At 32.5% G+C, this 19,924-nt stretch overlaps 1 protein-coding gene across 2 annotated transcripts; it reads left to right on the forward strand.

Annotated features, from left to right (window-relative positions):
- Positions 1-2,297: 2,297 nt before the first annotated feature.
- On the forward strand, positions 2,298-16,539 carry LOC148604912 (von Willebrand factor D and EGF domain-containing protein-like). Of its 2 annotated transcripts, none has more exons than XM_088549097.1 (19): positions 2,298-2,458; positions 2,951-3,148; positions 3,457-3,642; positions 4,094-4,156; positions 4,655-5,019; positions 5,654-5,748; positions 6,527-6,848; positions 7,052-7,137; positions 7,920-7,998; positions 8,339-8,536; positions 8,735-8,937; positions 9,154-9,481; positions 10,314-10,469; positions 10,854-11,049; positions 11,683-11,873; positions 12,130-12,390; positions 12,770-12,797; positions 13,370-13,487; positions 15,494-16,539. In XM_088549097.1, the coding sequence occupies exons 1-19, from the start codon at positions 2,356-2,358 to the stop codon at positions 15,603-15,605; spliced, it is 3,288 nt and encodes a 1,095-aa protein (XP_088405223.1). In that variant the 5' UTR covers positions 2,298-2,355; the 3' UTR covers positions 15,606-16,539. The 2 variants fall into 2 exon arrangements, with proteins under 2 accessions (XP_088405223.1, XP_088405224.1); XM_088549098.1 differs by having other exon boundaries at positions 2,306-2,458; positions 13,373-13,487.
- The last annotated feature ends 3,385 nt before the right edge of the window (positions 16,540-19,924 follow it).

Consider the following 19,924-nt stretch of genomic DNA (forward strand, 5'->3'; position numbering starts at 1 on the left):
CCATGTTCATATTTCAAACATCCTAGTTACTGTTGCTAAAACACGATGTACGTCAAATCCGCCCATCGACAGAAAATGATACTGTATCATTTTGTTTGGGTCAAAACGCAAGATTAATTTCAGTGACTAATTTTAATGTTCAAATGAATAATTTTGAAGTAGCATTTAGCCACATTTGAAAGGTAAAACTGCAAATAAATACCAATGAAATACATACAAAACAAATATAACAAGCCTGACTTTGTGGCCTTATGATCTTCGTAAGGGGCGTATGTGAAGAGAAAAGATATCATAACAGACAAGAAAACAACAGATATTGGAAGCCAAATGATTAATAATACACAAATGACACATTTGTTTTTTACAAAGTACAAGATAAACTTTATGATACATGACATAGCATTAACTGGTCTTTTTCGCTGACCTGTCCATACTCCAGGTTTTCAGTGGAGTCAGATTTGCCCATTTACTTCTCTTTCTTCAGAGTCTAATTTTGGTTATTCAGTGTTTTTTTGTTAATTGTATCCATTATTCCTGCTTGGGATTATCTTTGAAATATCATTTTGATTGGCTCCCGAATCTGTGTCCCTTTGATCACTGATCATACAATGAGTCAAACAAATATGGACACAAGTTATACCTAATCAAAGAGTTTCAGCTCTAGAATGGCATAAGCTTACCACTTACGCAAAATACCTTCCCATTACCATTATTTCACCAATTACCTTATTCCCCATCCCCGAAGAATCCCTACCGTATTTTTTTTATTATTTTATGATTATAATAATATGTTTTTGTTATTTTTATACCATTTCAAACTATTGTTTTAATACTTAAACCCAATTGACAAATTCCCCGTTTATAAAATCTACCCCTATACGAAATTAGCATTCGCCCATACCCCTCATATACGATAAAATGAAAATTTAACCCTTGTAAGGTCTGTAACATGAACCAATTATAAATGATTCAGACTTCTCTCCAATAGCAACCAACATATATAAACCACATATATAAACTACCTCTAATCGCTTACATTTTCAACACATATTTCAAAGTAAAAACAATGCTTTCGTACAATGTTATTTCTGCAGTTAACAGAACCATATTTAGAAAGTTTTTCGTCTTCTCGGAGACTAAATGACTTACACGGATAATGGTAAGGGGTTTCTAAATCAGGCTATAAGAGTTCTTACACGGAAAAAATATCTGTAAGGTATAATTGATTACCCGGTAGACGATTTAAACATTAAAAACCTATTTTTGTATCGCAGAGTTGACGAGGTACTTTACATTTACACGGAAGAGTAATAAAAGGAACCAAGGCTCTAGCGGTATTGGAACTATGCTTACGCCAATTCTTGGTATATGACATACATTTTTTGCAAAACTTCCTTAATGCACTGGAAATTCAACGTATTAAAAAAAACAACCGAAGGTCAGAAATGACATGAAGATGTTATATTAAGGCAGTTTGCAGGCGTGATGTTTACCATAAAACTCGTGTAATAACGTGTAATAAAATTCACTTCTTATTTATCTCTGTGTAAAATATGTACGTTGGCTCTTTTTCATTATTATCTTTAATAATTTTGAAAGTTAATATTTGTTATAGGAATCAAATTAATGCTTTTTGCACAACTCGATAAACGTTCTCAATTACATAAGTTTTACATTATAATTTCGTAAATATTCTAAATGTTCATATTCCATGACTATTTTAAAATTAACTGTATTGAAATATTTAAAATATAACATTTTAAAATGTCTTAAAATCGAGATTTTGTAAAATATATTATGTCTTATTTTTTTTAAAATAGTTTTTTAATAAATAATCTGATCAATATCAACGCTACCACTTTGTGATATCTGGCAGAAACCTAGAAACACAACGTAATATTAGAATAAATGCGACGATCTTCTTTTACACATGCACAATTTTGTCTTTGTAGAATTACAATCAAAATTATAATGAAAACCTGAGCAACGTCACCATTCGAGGAGTTATAATTATTAAGTTTTTATTGTAATTTTTGAAACCCACAAATTAATAAATAAATAATTATCAGCTTTACTTTGGAAAGTCAAATATCAGATGACATGGACTCATTAAGACAAATCACACATTGATATTTTTCAAAGACCATTTTGTCTGGACTATATTGTTCCAGAGTCGTATTTTCCCAATAAAACCAATATATATTTCGACAAAGACAGGTTTAGTTAAGTTTAAATTGTATTTTTGTATAATACATATATATATATATATATATATATATATAGTCATGTAAGCTTTGATTGGTAGGATTGGATATTGGACTTCCCAAAACTTCCTCATTCTGTCATATACAAGTCATGCTCTTGTTAATCCGTGTCAGAACTGCAATGGCTGTCAAGCAGATTGTTACTATCACCGTTACCGGATTTCTTCTGTTTTTTCAAGCAATAAATGCCACAGGTTAGTGTAACCATATACATGGTACTTGAAATATTCATTGGATTTATGCATACAAATAGAACAAATTGTGTTGGTTGGTTTTTGAAAATCTAATTGATGACAATCTATAACGAATTCTTAATTTGGTGTTATTTTTTGTACCTTGCATCTTCCAATTTTTTTACTTCTTATTTCAGTTTTAAGAAATGAAACTTCTAACAATGAAATGCACAACAGTTTTTTTTACTATTTAATGCATAACAGTAAATAAAATTCCCAGTTATTCGGATATGTGTAAAAAACCAACAATTTACAAAATTATCTGACATTGGACAAAGTACATATATATATACAAATAATCCGATATTTGCCGATAAAGTTTTTAATACTCATCAAAATTTAGTTTTTTTCAGTATTTCTACTTTTGCATTTCGTCTTCATAATTCAAACATTATCTCAAAAATGCATTTTCCCAACCTGAAGTTACTTGCATATTTAATGAAATTTTTTAAGACGATCCTTGTGACACAAATAAGGTTATCGACGAGTGGCGGCGTTCTACTACCCACGAAACAGGGGAGGGTGTTTGTGACAATTTTCTTGTAGAAGGATGGTACCGTGTTACCAGTGGCGCAGGTGAAAAGATGCCAGTAAAATGTCCTGTGGGCGGATTTAGGTGTGGTACAAATAGGCCAATATATATAGGAACAGGTAAGCATGTCACGCTATATTACTGTATAAAACAACATTACACACGTAATATGAGCTTTTAAAACAAGAATCTATACTTCCGTTTGTTAAAACTCTTATGGGCTTTGATAATACAAACTTTGTCAGAGTTTATGTTGTTTTTTTTTGCTACAATGAAAGTATTAATGTCGCAGTGGAGTTCAGATTATGGCATATAATTCAAGGAGTAACCGTTCAGCAGCAGCATTACAACAAAATAATAAAAAAGTTCACTTATATTTCTAGATGAGTTAAAATGATTTACAGATATCTTTTTTTTCACAATTCAGATGGTATTCCAGATGGAGAAAATGTTTACCCTGCAGTGGATGAGACTGTTACACGGACTGCTTATGAAGCAAACTATGACGGCAATTGCAAACATGCCGAGCATACAATACAAATCAAAGGGTGCGACGGGTATTTTGTTTATCATCTCAAACCCGTTACTGGCTGTTTTGCTGCGTATTGTTTCGGTAAGATATATAAAGTAATATACTTTACCAACCTATTAATGATTTAAACTTAAATCCGTCTTATTTAGTCTTTGTTTATTATTATTTTGTAACAATCTTGAACAATGCTGAAGTCATTATAGGAATCAAGTTAAGATCAATAGTAACTATAATGTATTTAACCTCTTTTTGCAAAATTTGTGAACTTAATTGGTGGTTTTTGGAAGCAGGACACAGGATAAAACATGTTTGATCGTAAAATGTTAATATGACCACATGTTGAAAAAGTCAGGTACAATGGTACAATAAAAAAAATTTTTTTTCGTGCATTTGCTTAATAAAATGTGACGATTGATAAAACATGACAAAGGATAAAAAGTTTTATGAAATCCTGGTACGGAATTGTATGTTGCTTTAGCAATGCAGTTTATACTACCACAGTAAGCGAAAACCACCCATACTTTAATTACAGGAGACCAATCACCATGCCCGGCAGGAACATATTCGGACACAGGTTTTACCCCTAACTGTATAGGTAAGTAAATTCACAATATACCGTCCTAATTTTGTCCAACTTTTCAAAACAAGATATATTGACGATCAAACATAAAGGAACTACACGGCATATGTGAATAGTTTCACACGCCTAAAATGTTTTCGAAGCTTATAGATTTATTTCATTCAATCTATATGGGTAACAAAACATAACGACTGTTTCACTTTGACTGTTTTATTGTTCCTTTTGAAGCACATAAAAATCTTGACTCAATTCGTTTAGAAATTAGCTCGGACGATGCATATATATATATACATGGGATTAAAATGACAGATTTAAATTGTAAGACTTTTCTTTAAAAAACCGCAAAAGCAACCAAACAAGATGTATTCATTGTGGTTGCAGAGTAGTATATATTATTGAAATATCATAAGTAAAACATAGAATATCGCAATTCATGACCCTGAATTTGGCAAATTTTCATTTTGCAAGTTCATCCAAAGGAAATATCTATAACTATAATCTTTAACATTTCAGCTTATCCTGAGGTAACAGTTTCTCCGTATGTGAAAGCTAACTCTATGGAAACAGAAGGTGAGACCCAATTTGGTGTTCAAATGGTGTTCAGTAAAGCTGTGTTCGAGTGTCATGCTAATGATCTAACCGACATCCATCAGTATAAAGTAAGATGGTACGTAAATGATCGCAAAATGGATGATGCCACCGTTAAGAACTTGTCAAAAGCTGATATTATAGCGGGTAAAGGACGCATGCTTGAACAGCACTGGACACAATTCTTCAAACCAAACATGCTGGTAAAATGTGCCATACAAGTGACTGGTGACGGATTTACAGGATACGGTCCACCCCAAAAATCTGATAACTTCTTTGCAGGGTTAAAGGTTAGTTTACTTATGTTCACAATACATTTTAGTTTTAATGATATTGTTACTAACTGGAATGATGACTCCTGAAAACATTACATATAAAAACACTTGTTTTCAATTTGGTTCATCGTCTGTTACTATAAATTTGAATGTTTATAACGTCATGTAATATTACTGAAATGCTGGAGAATAAAAGCTTTTAAGTTTTTATTACCACATAAAGTTCATACACTGTCAATGGAAAAGATGATTCTTGATGACGAAAAACCAATCGAACACTGTTTTTGGACAAGATACATCTTTGTTTACGTAATTGTAATCTTTTGGTATACACATCTATATTTTGGATACAATACTTTTATCTCACATTTAAATCAACCCAATCAAAAACGACAAATGATGCAGAAAGGGAATTTCATGGACAAATATATTAAAAAACGACCGAATGACAAACTGGATATAGATATGTGTTCTGTAAATGTTTTTTGAATGAGAAATTAGAATTAGGATCAATTTTGTATTGTTTTAACATTAACTAACCGCCTCTTGTCTAGATCTATAAAAGCTAAACCTAAAATAATCTCATTCATTTAAGAAGAATATGAAGCAGGGCATTCTAAACCTCAATTATAATTGTTTTTAACATCAGGTGGAGCAGAATGATTTTGTTGTTTTAGAGGGCAAAGACATTGAAATTCCAGCTGAATTAACTATGCCAATATCATGTTCGTGGCCAAAAAATGTGTAAGCTATGATAGACTAAATACTCGTGAATATAGTTATTTATTGAAAATAAACATTTGATTAACAAATAAATATGGCATAAGGCAAAAATCAAGACCTAACAATGATTTTCTCGAAGCGTTTAAGCGATACCAGCCACTAAGAGAATGGTTTCATATGATAAAAAAAAAACAATGTAATTATTTTGGGGGAAAACAATATTTGACGTATTACAATAAAATCATGAAGTGCACAGCTTTTATACATGTAGGGATTTCTTTAAATATTAACGGAATGCAATAAATTTATATGCATTATAAATTTGTACCAAGGACAAGCTGTCATCTCTTACAGGAATGAGAACATGAAAGATTTTATTCAAACAAAATCTCTCTTCTAATTGAAGTGTTCAACAAAAGTCGTCAGAAAGACACGGATGTAACCAAAATACTAAAAGAAATTACCTACGGTTTCTTTAAAAATAACGCAAAATTGCTATATATTGATAACTTATTTAAAACATTTCGATTGACAAAGTGATGGATATGAAACAAGGCAAGAATCAAGACCTAATATTGATTCTCTCAACGCATTTAAGCTATTAAGAAAATGGTGTCATATAACTTTTAAAAGACGATGAAATTATTCTGAAAAAAAATCAATTTTGGACGTACTGCATCAAAATCATAAAGTTTTATACATTTTTAATACATGTAGGGATTTTTTTAAGTATTTCAGGAAAGCTAAAAATCAATATGCATTATAAATGGCAAAACAAATGGCAAGTTATATCTTACAGGAAAGACGCACAGAAAATATTTATTCAGACTAAAGAATGCATACTTGTCCTGCTAAATGGTATACCCGGTTACCAAGCCGATGGAAAACAATGTAGAAACGGAATTACTGCTGACGGGGTTGTGTTTCAAGCTGAAACATGTGGCATCAGGTTTTATTATAAGACGTGGAATCAAAAGCAAATGATCAAGATAACAGGACAGTCAGACCAAATTGTCAACACGAAAGACCGATTAGTATTTATTAGACTTTACAACTCAGATGAAGTTACTCGAAGGCAAGATTTGATTTACTGGAAGAACATACATATACCCGATATAAAGGTAATTATTAAGATACATTTTCCTTTCTGTAGAATACTCGTTCTTAAGACATTTGTATTCATACATGAAACAATGGAACCTGATGGCATGCCAATGAATCAATCTTGTGTTGTTTTGTATAATTCTTTTTTTCAGGTTAACCCAATGCCTTTCATTTGCAATATATATAAATAAAAAAATATTTTTTGTTTATCTTATTAAAGGTCATTGTAAAAGATACAGATGTAGCGACTCTCGGTCAAAGCTGTTATTCACATAATGATCCTCACATGAGGACGTTTGATGGAAAGTATGTACAATATCTTATTTTGCAAACGCTCCATTGACAAGTTATACCAATAATATATATAAAAAAAAAAACAAAAACGAAAAAAAAAACAAAAACAAACAACAAAAAAAAAACAACAAAAAAAACAAAAACAAAAAAACAAAAAACAAAAACAAAATAAAAAAAAACAAAAACAAAACAAAACTCGAAGACCATTTACAGACAATATAAAAACATAAATATCAACATCGACAGTAAATGAAATTTTCTTATATGATTAACTCTATTTTTTTTCCTTTGTAATGATTATACTTAATGGTATCCAGCCTATCTAAGTGGTAAACTAGACACTGTAATTGATTTATTATGATCTGAAACAAATCCAGATGGAGTGTTGAAGTAAAAGTATAAAAAACTTCTTCATTTTGCTCTAACGTTAGACAGAATTTCCTCTTTGTAAGTATTCATCCAAATGTGCATACTTTACGTGTTATGTGTTTACGTTTTGTCTCAATAGTAACTAGTTTTCCCTTTTATATACATGTTATCAACAGAATGCAATACTGAAATATTTTATTTTAACAACGTCGTTTTGAACATGAAAAGAAATTAGCATTATTTTATGCTAATCAGACTCTGTATCTTTTTTAACTTAACGTTATATACAATGCCACACAAAATGCAAATGGCGACCGTATACAAGTAGGTCTATCCAAATACCAAATTAGCATTTCGAGATGATAACTCCTTCGTTTAACTTTTCATTTGATGATATCCGAATTAAGCACGTTGTGATTTTGTAGAATATGGGAGCTACAGATCTCAAACGGACTGACAGCAGGTGAATACATCATGTACAAGCACAGCCGCTTACCATTACAGGTAGAAGTCTACAGAATATAATTTGTGTTTATCTTTATTGATGTTTATCATTGATCTTGTCTTGCAACATTATAATAATCATGTTATTAGAACATTAATGATTTTAACAATTGAAAACTAATTATGTTGCTTAAAACACGGATTCGACTGAAGAATAAAATAAAATTAAAAACAAATAACTATAAGACCAAAAAGAAATTACAAAAACCAAAACAACAACAACAACAACAACAACAACTAAACGAACATGGCAACCCCCTTTTCCATAAAAGAACAAAAACGAAGTGCATTTTTATTGTATGTTTATATCGTGTGCAAAGCATTTGCTTGCATTTTAAAGGTATCTGCGTATTTTAAGCCGTGTTACGGAACTGTGCTCTGTAATTGTGGAATGGCAGTTAGAAGTGGTGACAGTTTGTTTGTAGCTAACTTTTGTAAAACAGTGTATAAAGGGGTACAAAGAGTGAACAGATATATGATACAAAGACTTTGCGATGACCGGAGTCTGGTGATACAAAAGACAAGTACTTCATATACAGTAAGAAGATACAATATGATATTCACAATAAATCATTTTGTAATCCAATTTAAAATATTACTTATGCCATCATGAGCATTGAAAAGGTATACTAAGGTATTGACAATTTACTTACTTACTTTTACCGATTCTTTTCATACAGCTCTACTGTAAACAATTTATTCCTATGTATGTATATTTTATAATTTGGTGTTTTAGATCACATTACCAACTGGCACAAAAGTAACATTTCAATATGGTTCCAATTGGATAGATCGCATCAATATTACTCCTTCTATCTTGGATAGAGATATGACATCTGGTATATGTGGAAAATACAATGGGAACGCAGCAGACGATTTTACTCCACGTGAACAGCTAGTACCTGTGACATCAAATAAAGTATTTGCATCTTCATGGAAGTGAGTATTCATTGCATGTTTTAGGTTGTTTAAAAGAATCTCTTTATCTTGCTAAATGAAGAAATTCAATTACCATTTTACCTTTTATGTCGTCTCCTTAGCATATAAAAAAATTGGGATTAAATGGTATGTCTATTTCAACGTATTATTAGCCGTACATAGTACAAAATATATAGTATAATTATTTAGCAATAACTACAATATCATTATCAATAGGGTCGCAGGTTCTTATGCAGATGAAACTTTGTTTCATCCTGAGGGAAAATTGAAAGCAACAGAATATTTTGGTCAGAAATACTGCACATGTGTTTCACCTAATGACACATTTCCTCATGGGAGTCCCGAGTTCAATTGCGAACTCACTGCTGCTATGGAGACTTGTAGGAAATCAAAGTCTCTCGTTGGTGTCTTCAACGCTAATTGTGTGACTGAGGTTGCACGAAAAAAGAGAAAAGCTCAAAGATGGAAACGAGAAGTAAAAAAAAAAGACGACGAGCCTATTGCGTTTCCAATGCCAGACGAGGAACCTTCAACGACAAGCGAAGTAGGTGTAACAGACAATAGAAAATACAATACTATAGTTTTTATTGGGTCAGTTATGATTATATAACTATGTAAAAGTACCATTCAGAAATATGCAGTGAGAAAATTATAAACATATGAATAGATGTAAATATACCGGCATTAATAGAATCACATTTTAAAAGTAATTAAGACTATTTTTCATATTATCATACGAGATTTAGAGTAATGTATTGTTATTTTTTGAATCGCACACTTGTTATGGCTTACTTTTCCTAGATCGCCATAGTTATATATCATATGTACGTAACTAGAAACTTGAGTAAATTTCTTGAACTTAATGTTAAATTTTCACTTTTATTCTATGTTGCGTTAGCTGCCTAAAGTCATTATGAGAAACAAAATTGCACATTCTATAAAATGTGCTGTAACATTTTGAAATTTTGTTGATTTTTTTATTTATTTATTGGACTTAAGCAAATTCAATACGCTTATATTCTTAACCAACATATTTAAACAAACAATTATGAATTCTTGAAAACTGTGTAGTTGTATCGTCTGTTTGCATTTCCACAAATCAACGACAACTGGCATGTTATCGGAAGTATAGTGGCACTCGAATGTGCTAATGTTGGCCTTGAAAAACCCAAGCCAATGCGAGAAAAATCCATAGATTTTCGTACATGTATCGGCATTACAGGATGAAATTATGGATGTGGCAGTTTTATCCGTATTTAGTCCTAAATATATTTATAATCACTAATTTACATATAATATCCCTATATCATTTAATGACGATATAAAGTTATGCATTGAATAGACATTATAACGTAGGCTTAAAAACATGTTTGTAGGTAACATTGGAATGGAAGAATGGTTGGACAGAACTGACAGCACGAGCTTACTGTGAAGAAAAATTTATGTCCTCTCCAGCATATGATGTCTGTTCAGAATATGTACCCTCTGTTGAAACTGAGCCATATATCAACGGATGTATTCTTGATATCAAGGTATCTCATTTATTATGATTCAATTTCCTTTTTTTTTGCAATAATTTATTGCTTATTTGAGGAAAAAAGTACATCAAATTAGATTATCAAAGCTAAATCAATCTTATTCAAACAAAAACAATCGAAGTTACTGTTGGAGCATCGTACGTCAATAATTTATTCTAGCGGTTCCATATTTCTAATGTGTTTATACAACATCAGGTAGGGAACTGGCAATTCTTTTCATTAATAACATTATATTCCTTTACCGTTGTCATCGCTCAGGCATAATGTTCTATTGACACCCAAAACAATGTTAAGATCATTTATGTATGTCGGATTCTATGTTATTGTGGTCATTGTAAAGAATAATGAGATGCAAAAAAGGTTGTTTTCATTTCTTAGCATACTGGAGGTGATAGTTGGTTAAAAGTGAGCCTCAAGAACTACGCCGGTTCCTGTTTACAAGAATCCAAGCGTTTAGAAAATCTAACTTCAACAAATAGCACAAACTCAACCGGAGTTGACAAACCGATAGCGGAAATAATTGAAGAGTCAACGTGTCCCGATAATTGTTCTGATCATGGTATATGTATAGCAGGTAAGTTTCCTCTTAATCTGGATACCTAAACCATTTCTTATATGCTTGATGAATACCAAGAACATTTTTGTTTGTATTGTTGTTTGCAGTTAAATTCATTGCCTAAAACGTCTTGCTTTTTAAACCGTTTTAGTTTACATTCCAAAAGTGGTTCTTTACAATTTCTATCCAAGACTAAAATAAAAAAAAAACCATTAATATCTTTGCTTTTTAACAATACCTTCTAAATAATTGAAGTAAGAAAGTCGATGGCACAAATCACACATATGGCAAACGTACAATTATAACTAGTTTTATCCTTTACATAAAGCATATATATATATATATATGCTTTAGTGGTCTAGGGCGCTGGACTTTGTGCAGGCGGTGTTGCCATAGATGTCACAGCGGTACAAGTTCGAGTCCCGCGGAGGAAACGACCAAAAATTTGCATCGCAAATTTGCCAGTTCTGACATCGTTGGGAATTTTTCAGACCTTTCAATACGTTTACATGTTTTCACTGTATCAATTTGATCCGATGGAGCAGTGTAGCGAATAGAGTCGTCACATTCTGAGACGTTGTATATATAATAACAGCTCAACGTCTAATTTTAAGAATTTTGAAACAGTATATTGTGATCATATTTTATCAGGTGAATGTCAGTGTGACCCTGGCTTTTTTGGAGAGTTGTGTGATGGTACCAGATCTCAACCACCCAGAGTAATAAAAGAAGCGTTTGAAGATCTATGTGACACAAATATTAAACCGTGTAAAACTTTCTTATTGTATGGTGATAACTTTATAGAAGGAACGGATTTTAGATGTAAATTTACAGAAATAAAGGTATGAATTCACTTCCGTAATGTACGACCTGTCTTCTCTACTTATATCTATGTTGAACAATATCTGAGACTATATGTCGTGTGAATTCATAGTCGAAACTGACAAAATGTTCCTTGTTTTTTTTAAATGATGCATTGATAGGAAGTTAATAAAATCATTTCTTATTTGATTTCCTTCATTTCACTAGACACTTTCAGTGAGTATTCAGGTGTCAATTCTACTCAATACCAACATTTCTTATGCTTGCTTTTCAAAGTTGAAACAAAATGGCACAACAACTACGATAGAGGAAGGAGAAACCTTTACACACTCTGGAACCTATGCTACACCACAGTACATGAAATGCAAACTGCCAGAATCCCGGAAGAAGCGATCAGCTGATTTCGTTGTGGCAGCAACGGGGTACCGTATTTCTGTCTCAAACGACGGAACAAGTTACACTGATCCCGTAATTACTCTTGTGTATGATTCAAACTGTTATTTATGTAACTCGACATCAATGGAGTGTGAGAAACAGGTGAACTGTTATTTTTGTTTCTTGCTTCTTCATTATTTTAATCAAGATAAATTAAACGCAGACTTTCAATACAACAATATAAAATATGCTTAACATATAAAGATGAACGAAAAGGCAATCTATTACCTTATGATTGTTTATGAATACAAATGATGATCTTCCCTTTTACGGAATAGAGTTAATTTAATGAATCTGGTATTGTTCTCGTTCTACAATTACGAATAAAGTGATACCCTCGATCCTCTAAAAGAACAGGGAGTAAACCCCTTCTTTATCTTAAATTTTGATTGTTATTGTAATGAGGGGCCTGCCAAAAGGTAATCCCATCAAGTAATTTCAATATTTATCTCGTTATTCAAAGTGTAGATATTTATTTCAGGATAGTTGCCCAACTAAAGAACAGGATGGTACGTATACTGATTACAATTTTATTTCCAAGTTGTTCTTGATTTTATTGCATCGTTGTGACTGCTATGTACACAACAGTATATGTCATAAAGTTCAAGTTCAAACATTTGATTTGTCGCCGGTTTATTCAAACATCAATAAGAAAGATAATTTGATTTCATTGCATGCCTTTTTTAATAAACCAACAAACAAACACTTTGAACTTACGGAAATTTATTTAAAAAAAGGTGTGCAGGTGAACCAGTTTAACCGCAATTACAAATGTATCCGGAAAAAGATTCCAAGCATGGTTAAGATCATTTATATAAAGTAATTGTTTACTTACATCATAACAAATGTCCTAGAGTCCAAGATAAGTACTGTTATCAAACCTTACATTACGATATTTGATTTTGTATCAAATTTGTCTTCCTTGTATTTTCTATACCAGGAGGTATAGTGATACATATTAAACAATTCAATTACAACCAAATAACAAAAATAAAAAAAAAAATTCAGATAACATCCCTGCCTTTAAGTGCATTATTTTTCTAGCTTTTGTGTTTATTATAACATATAACTTCAATTTTAGTAGAATCAGAGCAGAAAAAGTTATCTTTGATTCCCATAGCTGCTGGAGTTGGAGCTGTTTCCGTTTTACTGGTTGTCGTAATCTTCTTGATTGTTAAAAAGTTAAAATCAAAGGAAAAGTAAGTAATATTTTGGCTCAAAGGGTGGTGCATTTTTTGAAGTGTACGCATTCTACAGAGAACATCGGATATTTGATATTTCTTTATATGTAAAACAAATATAGTCCCCCGTTGAATATTGCAATTTTATGCGGTAACAACCTTAATATGAACAAATAATATTAACAAATACTGCAACAGTTTATGACTATGTGTTATCGACGTATTTGTATTTAAGGATTTTACGTCTTCACACAAAGGAATGATGTTGGAAAATGGGTATTTTTACTACCAATGGGCTTGAGTCCCCTCCACATATTTGCTTAATGAAAAGCTTAATGTATATCTGTTCTACATTTCAACCCCCACTTCTAAACGTAAATATTTTTAACGATGATGTTAACTGTAAACATTGGCTTACAAATGAAATTTTTAATTACTTTATTTTGTGAATTTTGTGAATTTGGGAACACCGACCGTATCTTAGATTTGATACTTCGCTTTGCACAACTGATGCTTATATTTGCAATTGTCAAGTATAGTATCTTAAGTTACAAAAATGACACTTGTTCTTAATCATGGCGCATTTTGTGTCTTTGTATCAAAAACCTCATGATTTAAGATAAATATTTTGTTTTTAATTAACGTGTTAACTCTTTTTTTTAAGAAGCTATAGTTGTGAAATAAACGTATTGTTTAAATGATTGAACAATGTTTCGAGTCCTTGTCAGATTGGATAAAGGCCATCCGATCGTTGATAAGGAATCATGTTGACAATCCAAAAATGTTTCAATAAAAGACCAAACTCCGTATTCAACGTTCGTGATGCACTTTAATGCCTTTCGTAACTACATGAGAAATATGCGGACAAAGCTTCGAACAACATTGTATTTGTATACTTAAAAAATAGATTTACTTCAAATCCTAAAAATCATTTTTTTTTTAAACAATGTGTTTTTTTTTGTAAAACATCGCAGACGGGCAAAGAGTGCTACACAGAAAAACATGTTTGCGATATGGTTGATTTCCTCATTGATAAAATATTTGTCACATTTGGAGGAGCGATTTTTCATTTTCAACAAGTTGGCATTCCAATGGGCACAAAGTGTGCTCCTCTCCTAGCCGACTATTTTTTTTTATTCATAAGAGACTAAATTTCTTCAGAGCCTCGTAAAGAATTAAAACTTAAAAGATGCTAAAGCCTTTATCTGTACATACAGATATATTGATGATATAATTGTCCATCAACAGCCCTTCTTTTGGTAAATGGTTACCGTCAATATATCCATCAGAGCTCGAGATAAAGGAGACTACAGAAACAGCATGTTTTGCATCTCTATGGAAATATATCTCGGATTTGACAACAGTAGTCATCTTAGCACTAAGATTCATGATAAAAGAGACGACTTTAATTTTAATATCATAAATGTTCCTCACCTGTGCAGCAATATACCTTCATCTCCTGTATATGTTGTTTATATTTCACAATTGATTCGCTACGCTAGAGCAAGTACTAAGTGCTCTGATTTCACTGAACGCCATAAATATCTGCGTAACAAACTCCTGAATCAAGGATATGAGAAAATGCGTCTTAAAAGGTCTCTTACCAAGTTCATTTTTAGATATCAGTCCTTGGTTAAAAAATACTCAGTTTCTTCTAAAACAATGAGTAATATTTGTTTTTTTTTGTTCTTTGGGCTGATGTGACCACTGATTTACCTATCATGACAATAGCATGCAAATGTTTTTTAATCACTACTGGTTTAGCCATGTCGCAATGGAAGAGGGAGGTTTAGCTAGTTGTAAAACCTAGATTTAACCGACCTTTTCATTTGAAGTGCCTGTACCAAGTCAGAACCTTTGCGGTACCAGCTACTCCGATGGTTCTGTATTGCCAGATTTTCATTTATATTGAATTTGCCTTGACTGGGATATGAATAGGATAAGTGTTCGGTAATTTTGTTGTTACCCTTATTTACCTCTACGAAATGCTAAAGAAAGTTTTAAATGGCTTACTTTAATTGCAGATATGTACGAGATTCAACTCTGAGTCTACCCAATACATGCAGGCAAATGCCACCTATAGGACATATGCTTACAGACAGGGATATATTTCTTTGTGAGAAAATGAAGACTTGATGATATAAAAGATGGTCTATAAACAGTTCCCAATTCGATACATATTCTTTGAACCTGTGTAAACATTCATAACTTAAAATTTCTTTATGGCGAAGCTTGACATGCAAATCCTTCCGAAACACATAACGTAAATCGCTGTCTTTTGGTAGAGTTCATATTGGAAATGTTTTATTTTTGTGTGCTGTCTTGTTTTCCTTATATTAAGATTTCAAGTGAAAGGTATTTGTAAGAATCAGGGAAATTGGGAAAAATCAGAAACATGCATGTCAAAGCCTTACCGACCTGACGTTATAATTTCAAGGTAGCTTTCTCTATTTAAAAAGGCCAATGTTTGATGTCTGCTCCACTGGATTTTCTCAGAAATTTGTCAGTAGAATGTTAGAAAAAATAAGATTTTGACAGAGTTTTTTTTGTACTTGAAATGTTCATTTTCAGTGCAATTCGATGAAATAATAATTCAATCTACCTAATGATATAGACAATTTTGTCTTATTTCCTTGATTATGAATGTACAAATAGTCGAATTAAACTTTCAAAATGATGGTTTTTATAGCATGTTTCACCCACTGCCTGATTTTAACATAATGACACGTAAATGAACTTGCGTATCGTTTTGTTATATTCACTGTCAAAGTAGATCGTCTCTGCTTTCTTATTCCTACGCTTAGACCATGTTATTGTACTAGTATCTTGATGTCCCTTAAATATCCGTCTTCATTGTGTTTGATGCTTCGGTATTTGCCGAATAAAGAACATGCTTTAAAAATCATATGTTACTCAATAGTTAGCGCTATTTCCATCACAGCTTGGAGTAGATATTTGAATGAAATTTTTATACCTCATATAGCGGTAACGAATATGTACTTTTGACTTTTATATGCATTTATTATATTATTGTTTGTTGATCATAAAATAAAAACATTGTATATTCTTGCATTAGCTTTACATTTGTTATCTCCGCTTGCAAATTGTGCATCAGATATAATTGATCTTGAAATTTCGTAGATCTCAAAGCTCTAGCCGAAAACAAGATAGAGCTAGGAGAATTCAAAATATATTGCTGAGAGGCTTGGTATGGCCTTTTATAAAGGAACACGACACTTTACAGACATTGTTAAGTCAGCCTCATATCTTGACCTACACTTAGAAATCGATGGTAAAGGAAAACAATTGACCAAACTTTACGACAAACGTGATGACTTTTCATTCAGAATTGTCAACTTTCCTTTCATCTGTGGCAACATCCCTTCGGCTCCTGCGAATGGATTGTTCATATCACAACTCATACGTTATGCCAGAGCTTGCCGAAACTACGCAGACGTTTTGTATCGCGCTAGAACTAACAAATAGGCTTCTGGAACAGGGTTATGTTGCTACAAGATTGAAGTCATCACTACAGTTTTATGGCCGTTATCATGAACTCGTCGATCGTTATGGTGTATCCATCAGCACCATGAAAACTGATTTATTCAACGGGTCATAGTTTTCCTTCCCTCGTTTATCTATCCCGGACTTGACTTTTTATGAGCAACTCGGTGGGTGTTTCTAGAAAAGCAGAGGACTCTTACCCTACCGGTGCACCTGGTCTATGCTCCCAGTTTTTAGTGGATTCCGAGTTGCTCATTTACTTTTGTTACTTTGTATGTATGATTTTAGTTACTTTATGTTCTTTGTTGTATATGTATGTTTTCCATGTCTGGTCTTTGTCCCTGGATTACATTCTTTTGATTACCGCTATAGCCTTGGTTTCCGTGATTACTCTTACATAATCTGATAATGTGCAATGTTATCGTCTTTATAAATTGTCTTTCACTTTAATTGTGTAATCTTAATTATCGGTGATTTATATGTTGTTACCGTAACAAAAGTTTTTTAACAAATAGAAAATTACATTTGCATTATATAAAAAGGAATATAAAAACAAACGAATAACACTTCCATAAATGTAATAGACCATTTTGTGGGATAGTCGATGAGCATACATAGAGCATGTTCAATATACACTTCCGAAGGGAAAATTATTTTGTTTTACCCAAACCCTACCTCGCAGAAGTGTATATAATTGCTCTTCATACCACAAAAGGGTCTATTTTGAAAATTATGTATGGGAAAAAAAATTGACGGAAGTAGAAGCAAAATGACGAAATTAATTCTAAAACACGGAGGAATTCATGAAGTCAGTAAACTTTTGTCTTACATAAGGAAACGAGTTAATCATTTAATACAACCACCTCAACACATACACACAAGCGCGTCGCTGTATTCATATTATTGTTTACATTTAGAGATTGCCATACAGAGTATCAAAATCTGACAGTAGGTAAATGTTCAACATGGATGAATGAAGCATTATATAATTCAAGGAATTTTTATAAGAATAAGAAAGACAACTTGAGGTTGACCTTTGCCGTCAATCTTAAAGCGTTGTCGGTTTCAAAAGTTTGAAAATTGGCACAAAATACCGAAATGTCGACAAAAAGGACAATTCAGTGAAATCAAAAACAAGATGACACACAAAAACCCTAAGTATTATGCAATATGAACTACCACAATAACCGTGCGTGATATCAAGTGATCCAGAAGGGTAAACATTTCCTGTTCGCATGGTCTTACAGAGTGTTCGGGGAAACGAAAATATTGCGTGTTGTCTGCTTTATTTAATCAATATTTTTGTTGCTCAGTCTCTTGTCTTGTTGCCGTTTCTGTCTTTGCTTTTCCAACGTTCTACGTCTCATCTGTGTTTTTCTCTGTTTTATACCAACACATTTTGCCTCAAAATGTAAAATAATGGATTAACTTTTTGTTTGATTTGTAATAATTATATCTACATTTATCGATTGTGTTACTTTTCAAAGAGCAATGAAGGGAACCAAGGCTTCAGCGGTAACCAAAATAATATAATCCAGGGACAAAGACCAGACATTGAAAACAGACATAAACAACAAAGAACATAAAGTAACCAAAACCAAACATAGAAAGTAACAAAAGCAAATGTGCAACTTGACATGGACCTTGTGCAACGGTATCGAAAGTGGGAAAGAGAACTTTGACACGTTGACCAAATTTGACGCAGATGGATACACCATAACGATCCACGAGTTCATGATGACGACCATAGAACTTCTGTAGTGATGTGACTAATTTTGAAACAACATAAGCCTGTTCCTGGAGCCTAATTGTAAGAAGGCTAGCGCGGTACAAATGATCTGCGTAGTTACGGCAAGCTCGGGCATTACGTATGCGTTTTGATATGAAAACACCATATGTAGGTGCTGAAGGGATGTTGCCACAGATCAAAGGAAAGTAGACAATTTTGAATGAAAACACATCACGTTTATTATTATCAAGTTTCGTAAATAATTTTCCTTTACCCCCGATCTCTAAGTGAAGGTCAAGATATGAGGCTGACTTCACAGTGTCCATAGTATCCTTTATCTCAAGTGCTTTGGGGTAGATGCGATGTATCAATTCCCCGAAACTAGGATTGTTTAACCATAATACGACATCTATATAGCGAAAACTGAGATTAAAGGATTTGGCTAAACGATGTTCTTTCTGGTTAGACCAGCTAAAAATTCAGCCTTATAAAAGTGAAGGAATAGGTAAGCAAGTAGAAGAGCACAATTTGTTCCCATAGGAATGCCGACTTTTGGTTGAAAAACGCGTCCACCACACTGGACAAATATGTTGTCGATCAAAAATTAAAGCATTTTGAAAAAATCTTCTCTATATTTGGAAGATGACTTAGAATTAATTTTACAAAAGTAAAAAAAAAACAACTATGTATGATGTTTATAAGTCGGGATTTTAATATTTTTGAATATGGGGAATATAAGTTCAATGTTTGAAAAATTATACGTTCCAATGCTTTTATATTCTGATAATAAACTTGAATTGAGGTTCTCCAGAAGATCTTTCGAATTTTTCAGGATCTACATTGAATTAATACCACTACAGGTGTAACAAGTGTTGTAGTAGGACTGGAAATCCTATTTTACAGCTATGTGTACAGAAGTTAAAAGTTTTGAAATAGGTTTGGTTGTAAAGTTTGCAGATCCAGCTATGTAAAGTTGTTTGCATGGATTCTTGTGGAGTTCCTGAGCCCAGTGCGTAGACGGTAAATCACTATCATCGTCTTTGGTGGAGAGACGAAAATAGGATAGCACAGATTTACGGTTCTCCACTATTTCGTCTTTGGAGAGTGTAGTGGCAGTATAGGTCTTATCACTACTATACACAGGATGTAATGTGTTTTGCAGACAAAAACAATATTGTTTAGGGCTTTGTTTGCCGGTACGACAATATATTTGCCATGTTTT

The sequence above is a fragment of the Perna viridis genome, chromosome 10 (genome assembly GCF_037379345.1).
Source record: "Perna viridis isolate PV_CMFRI_1.1 ecotype Kerala chromosome 10, ASM3737934v1, whole genome shotgun sequence".
NCBI lineage: Eukaryota > Metazoa > Mollusca > Bivalvia > Mytilida > Mytilidae > Perna > Perna viridis.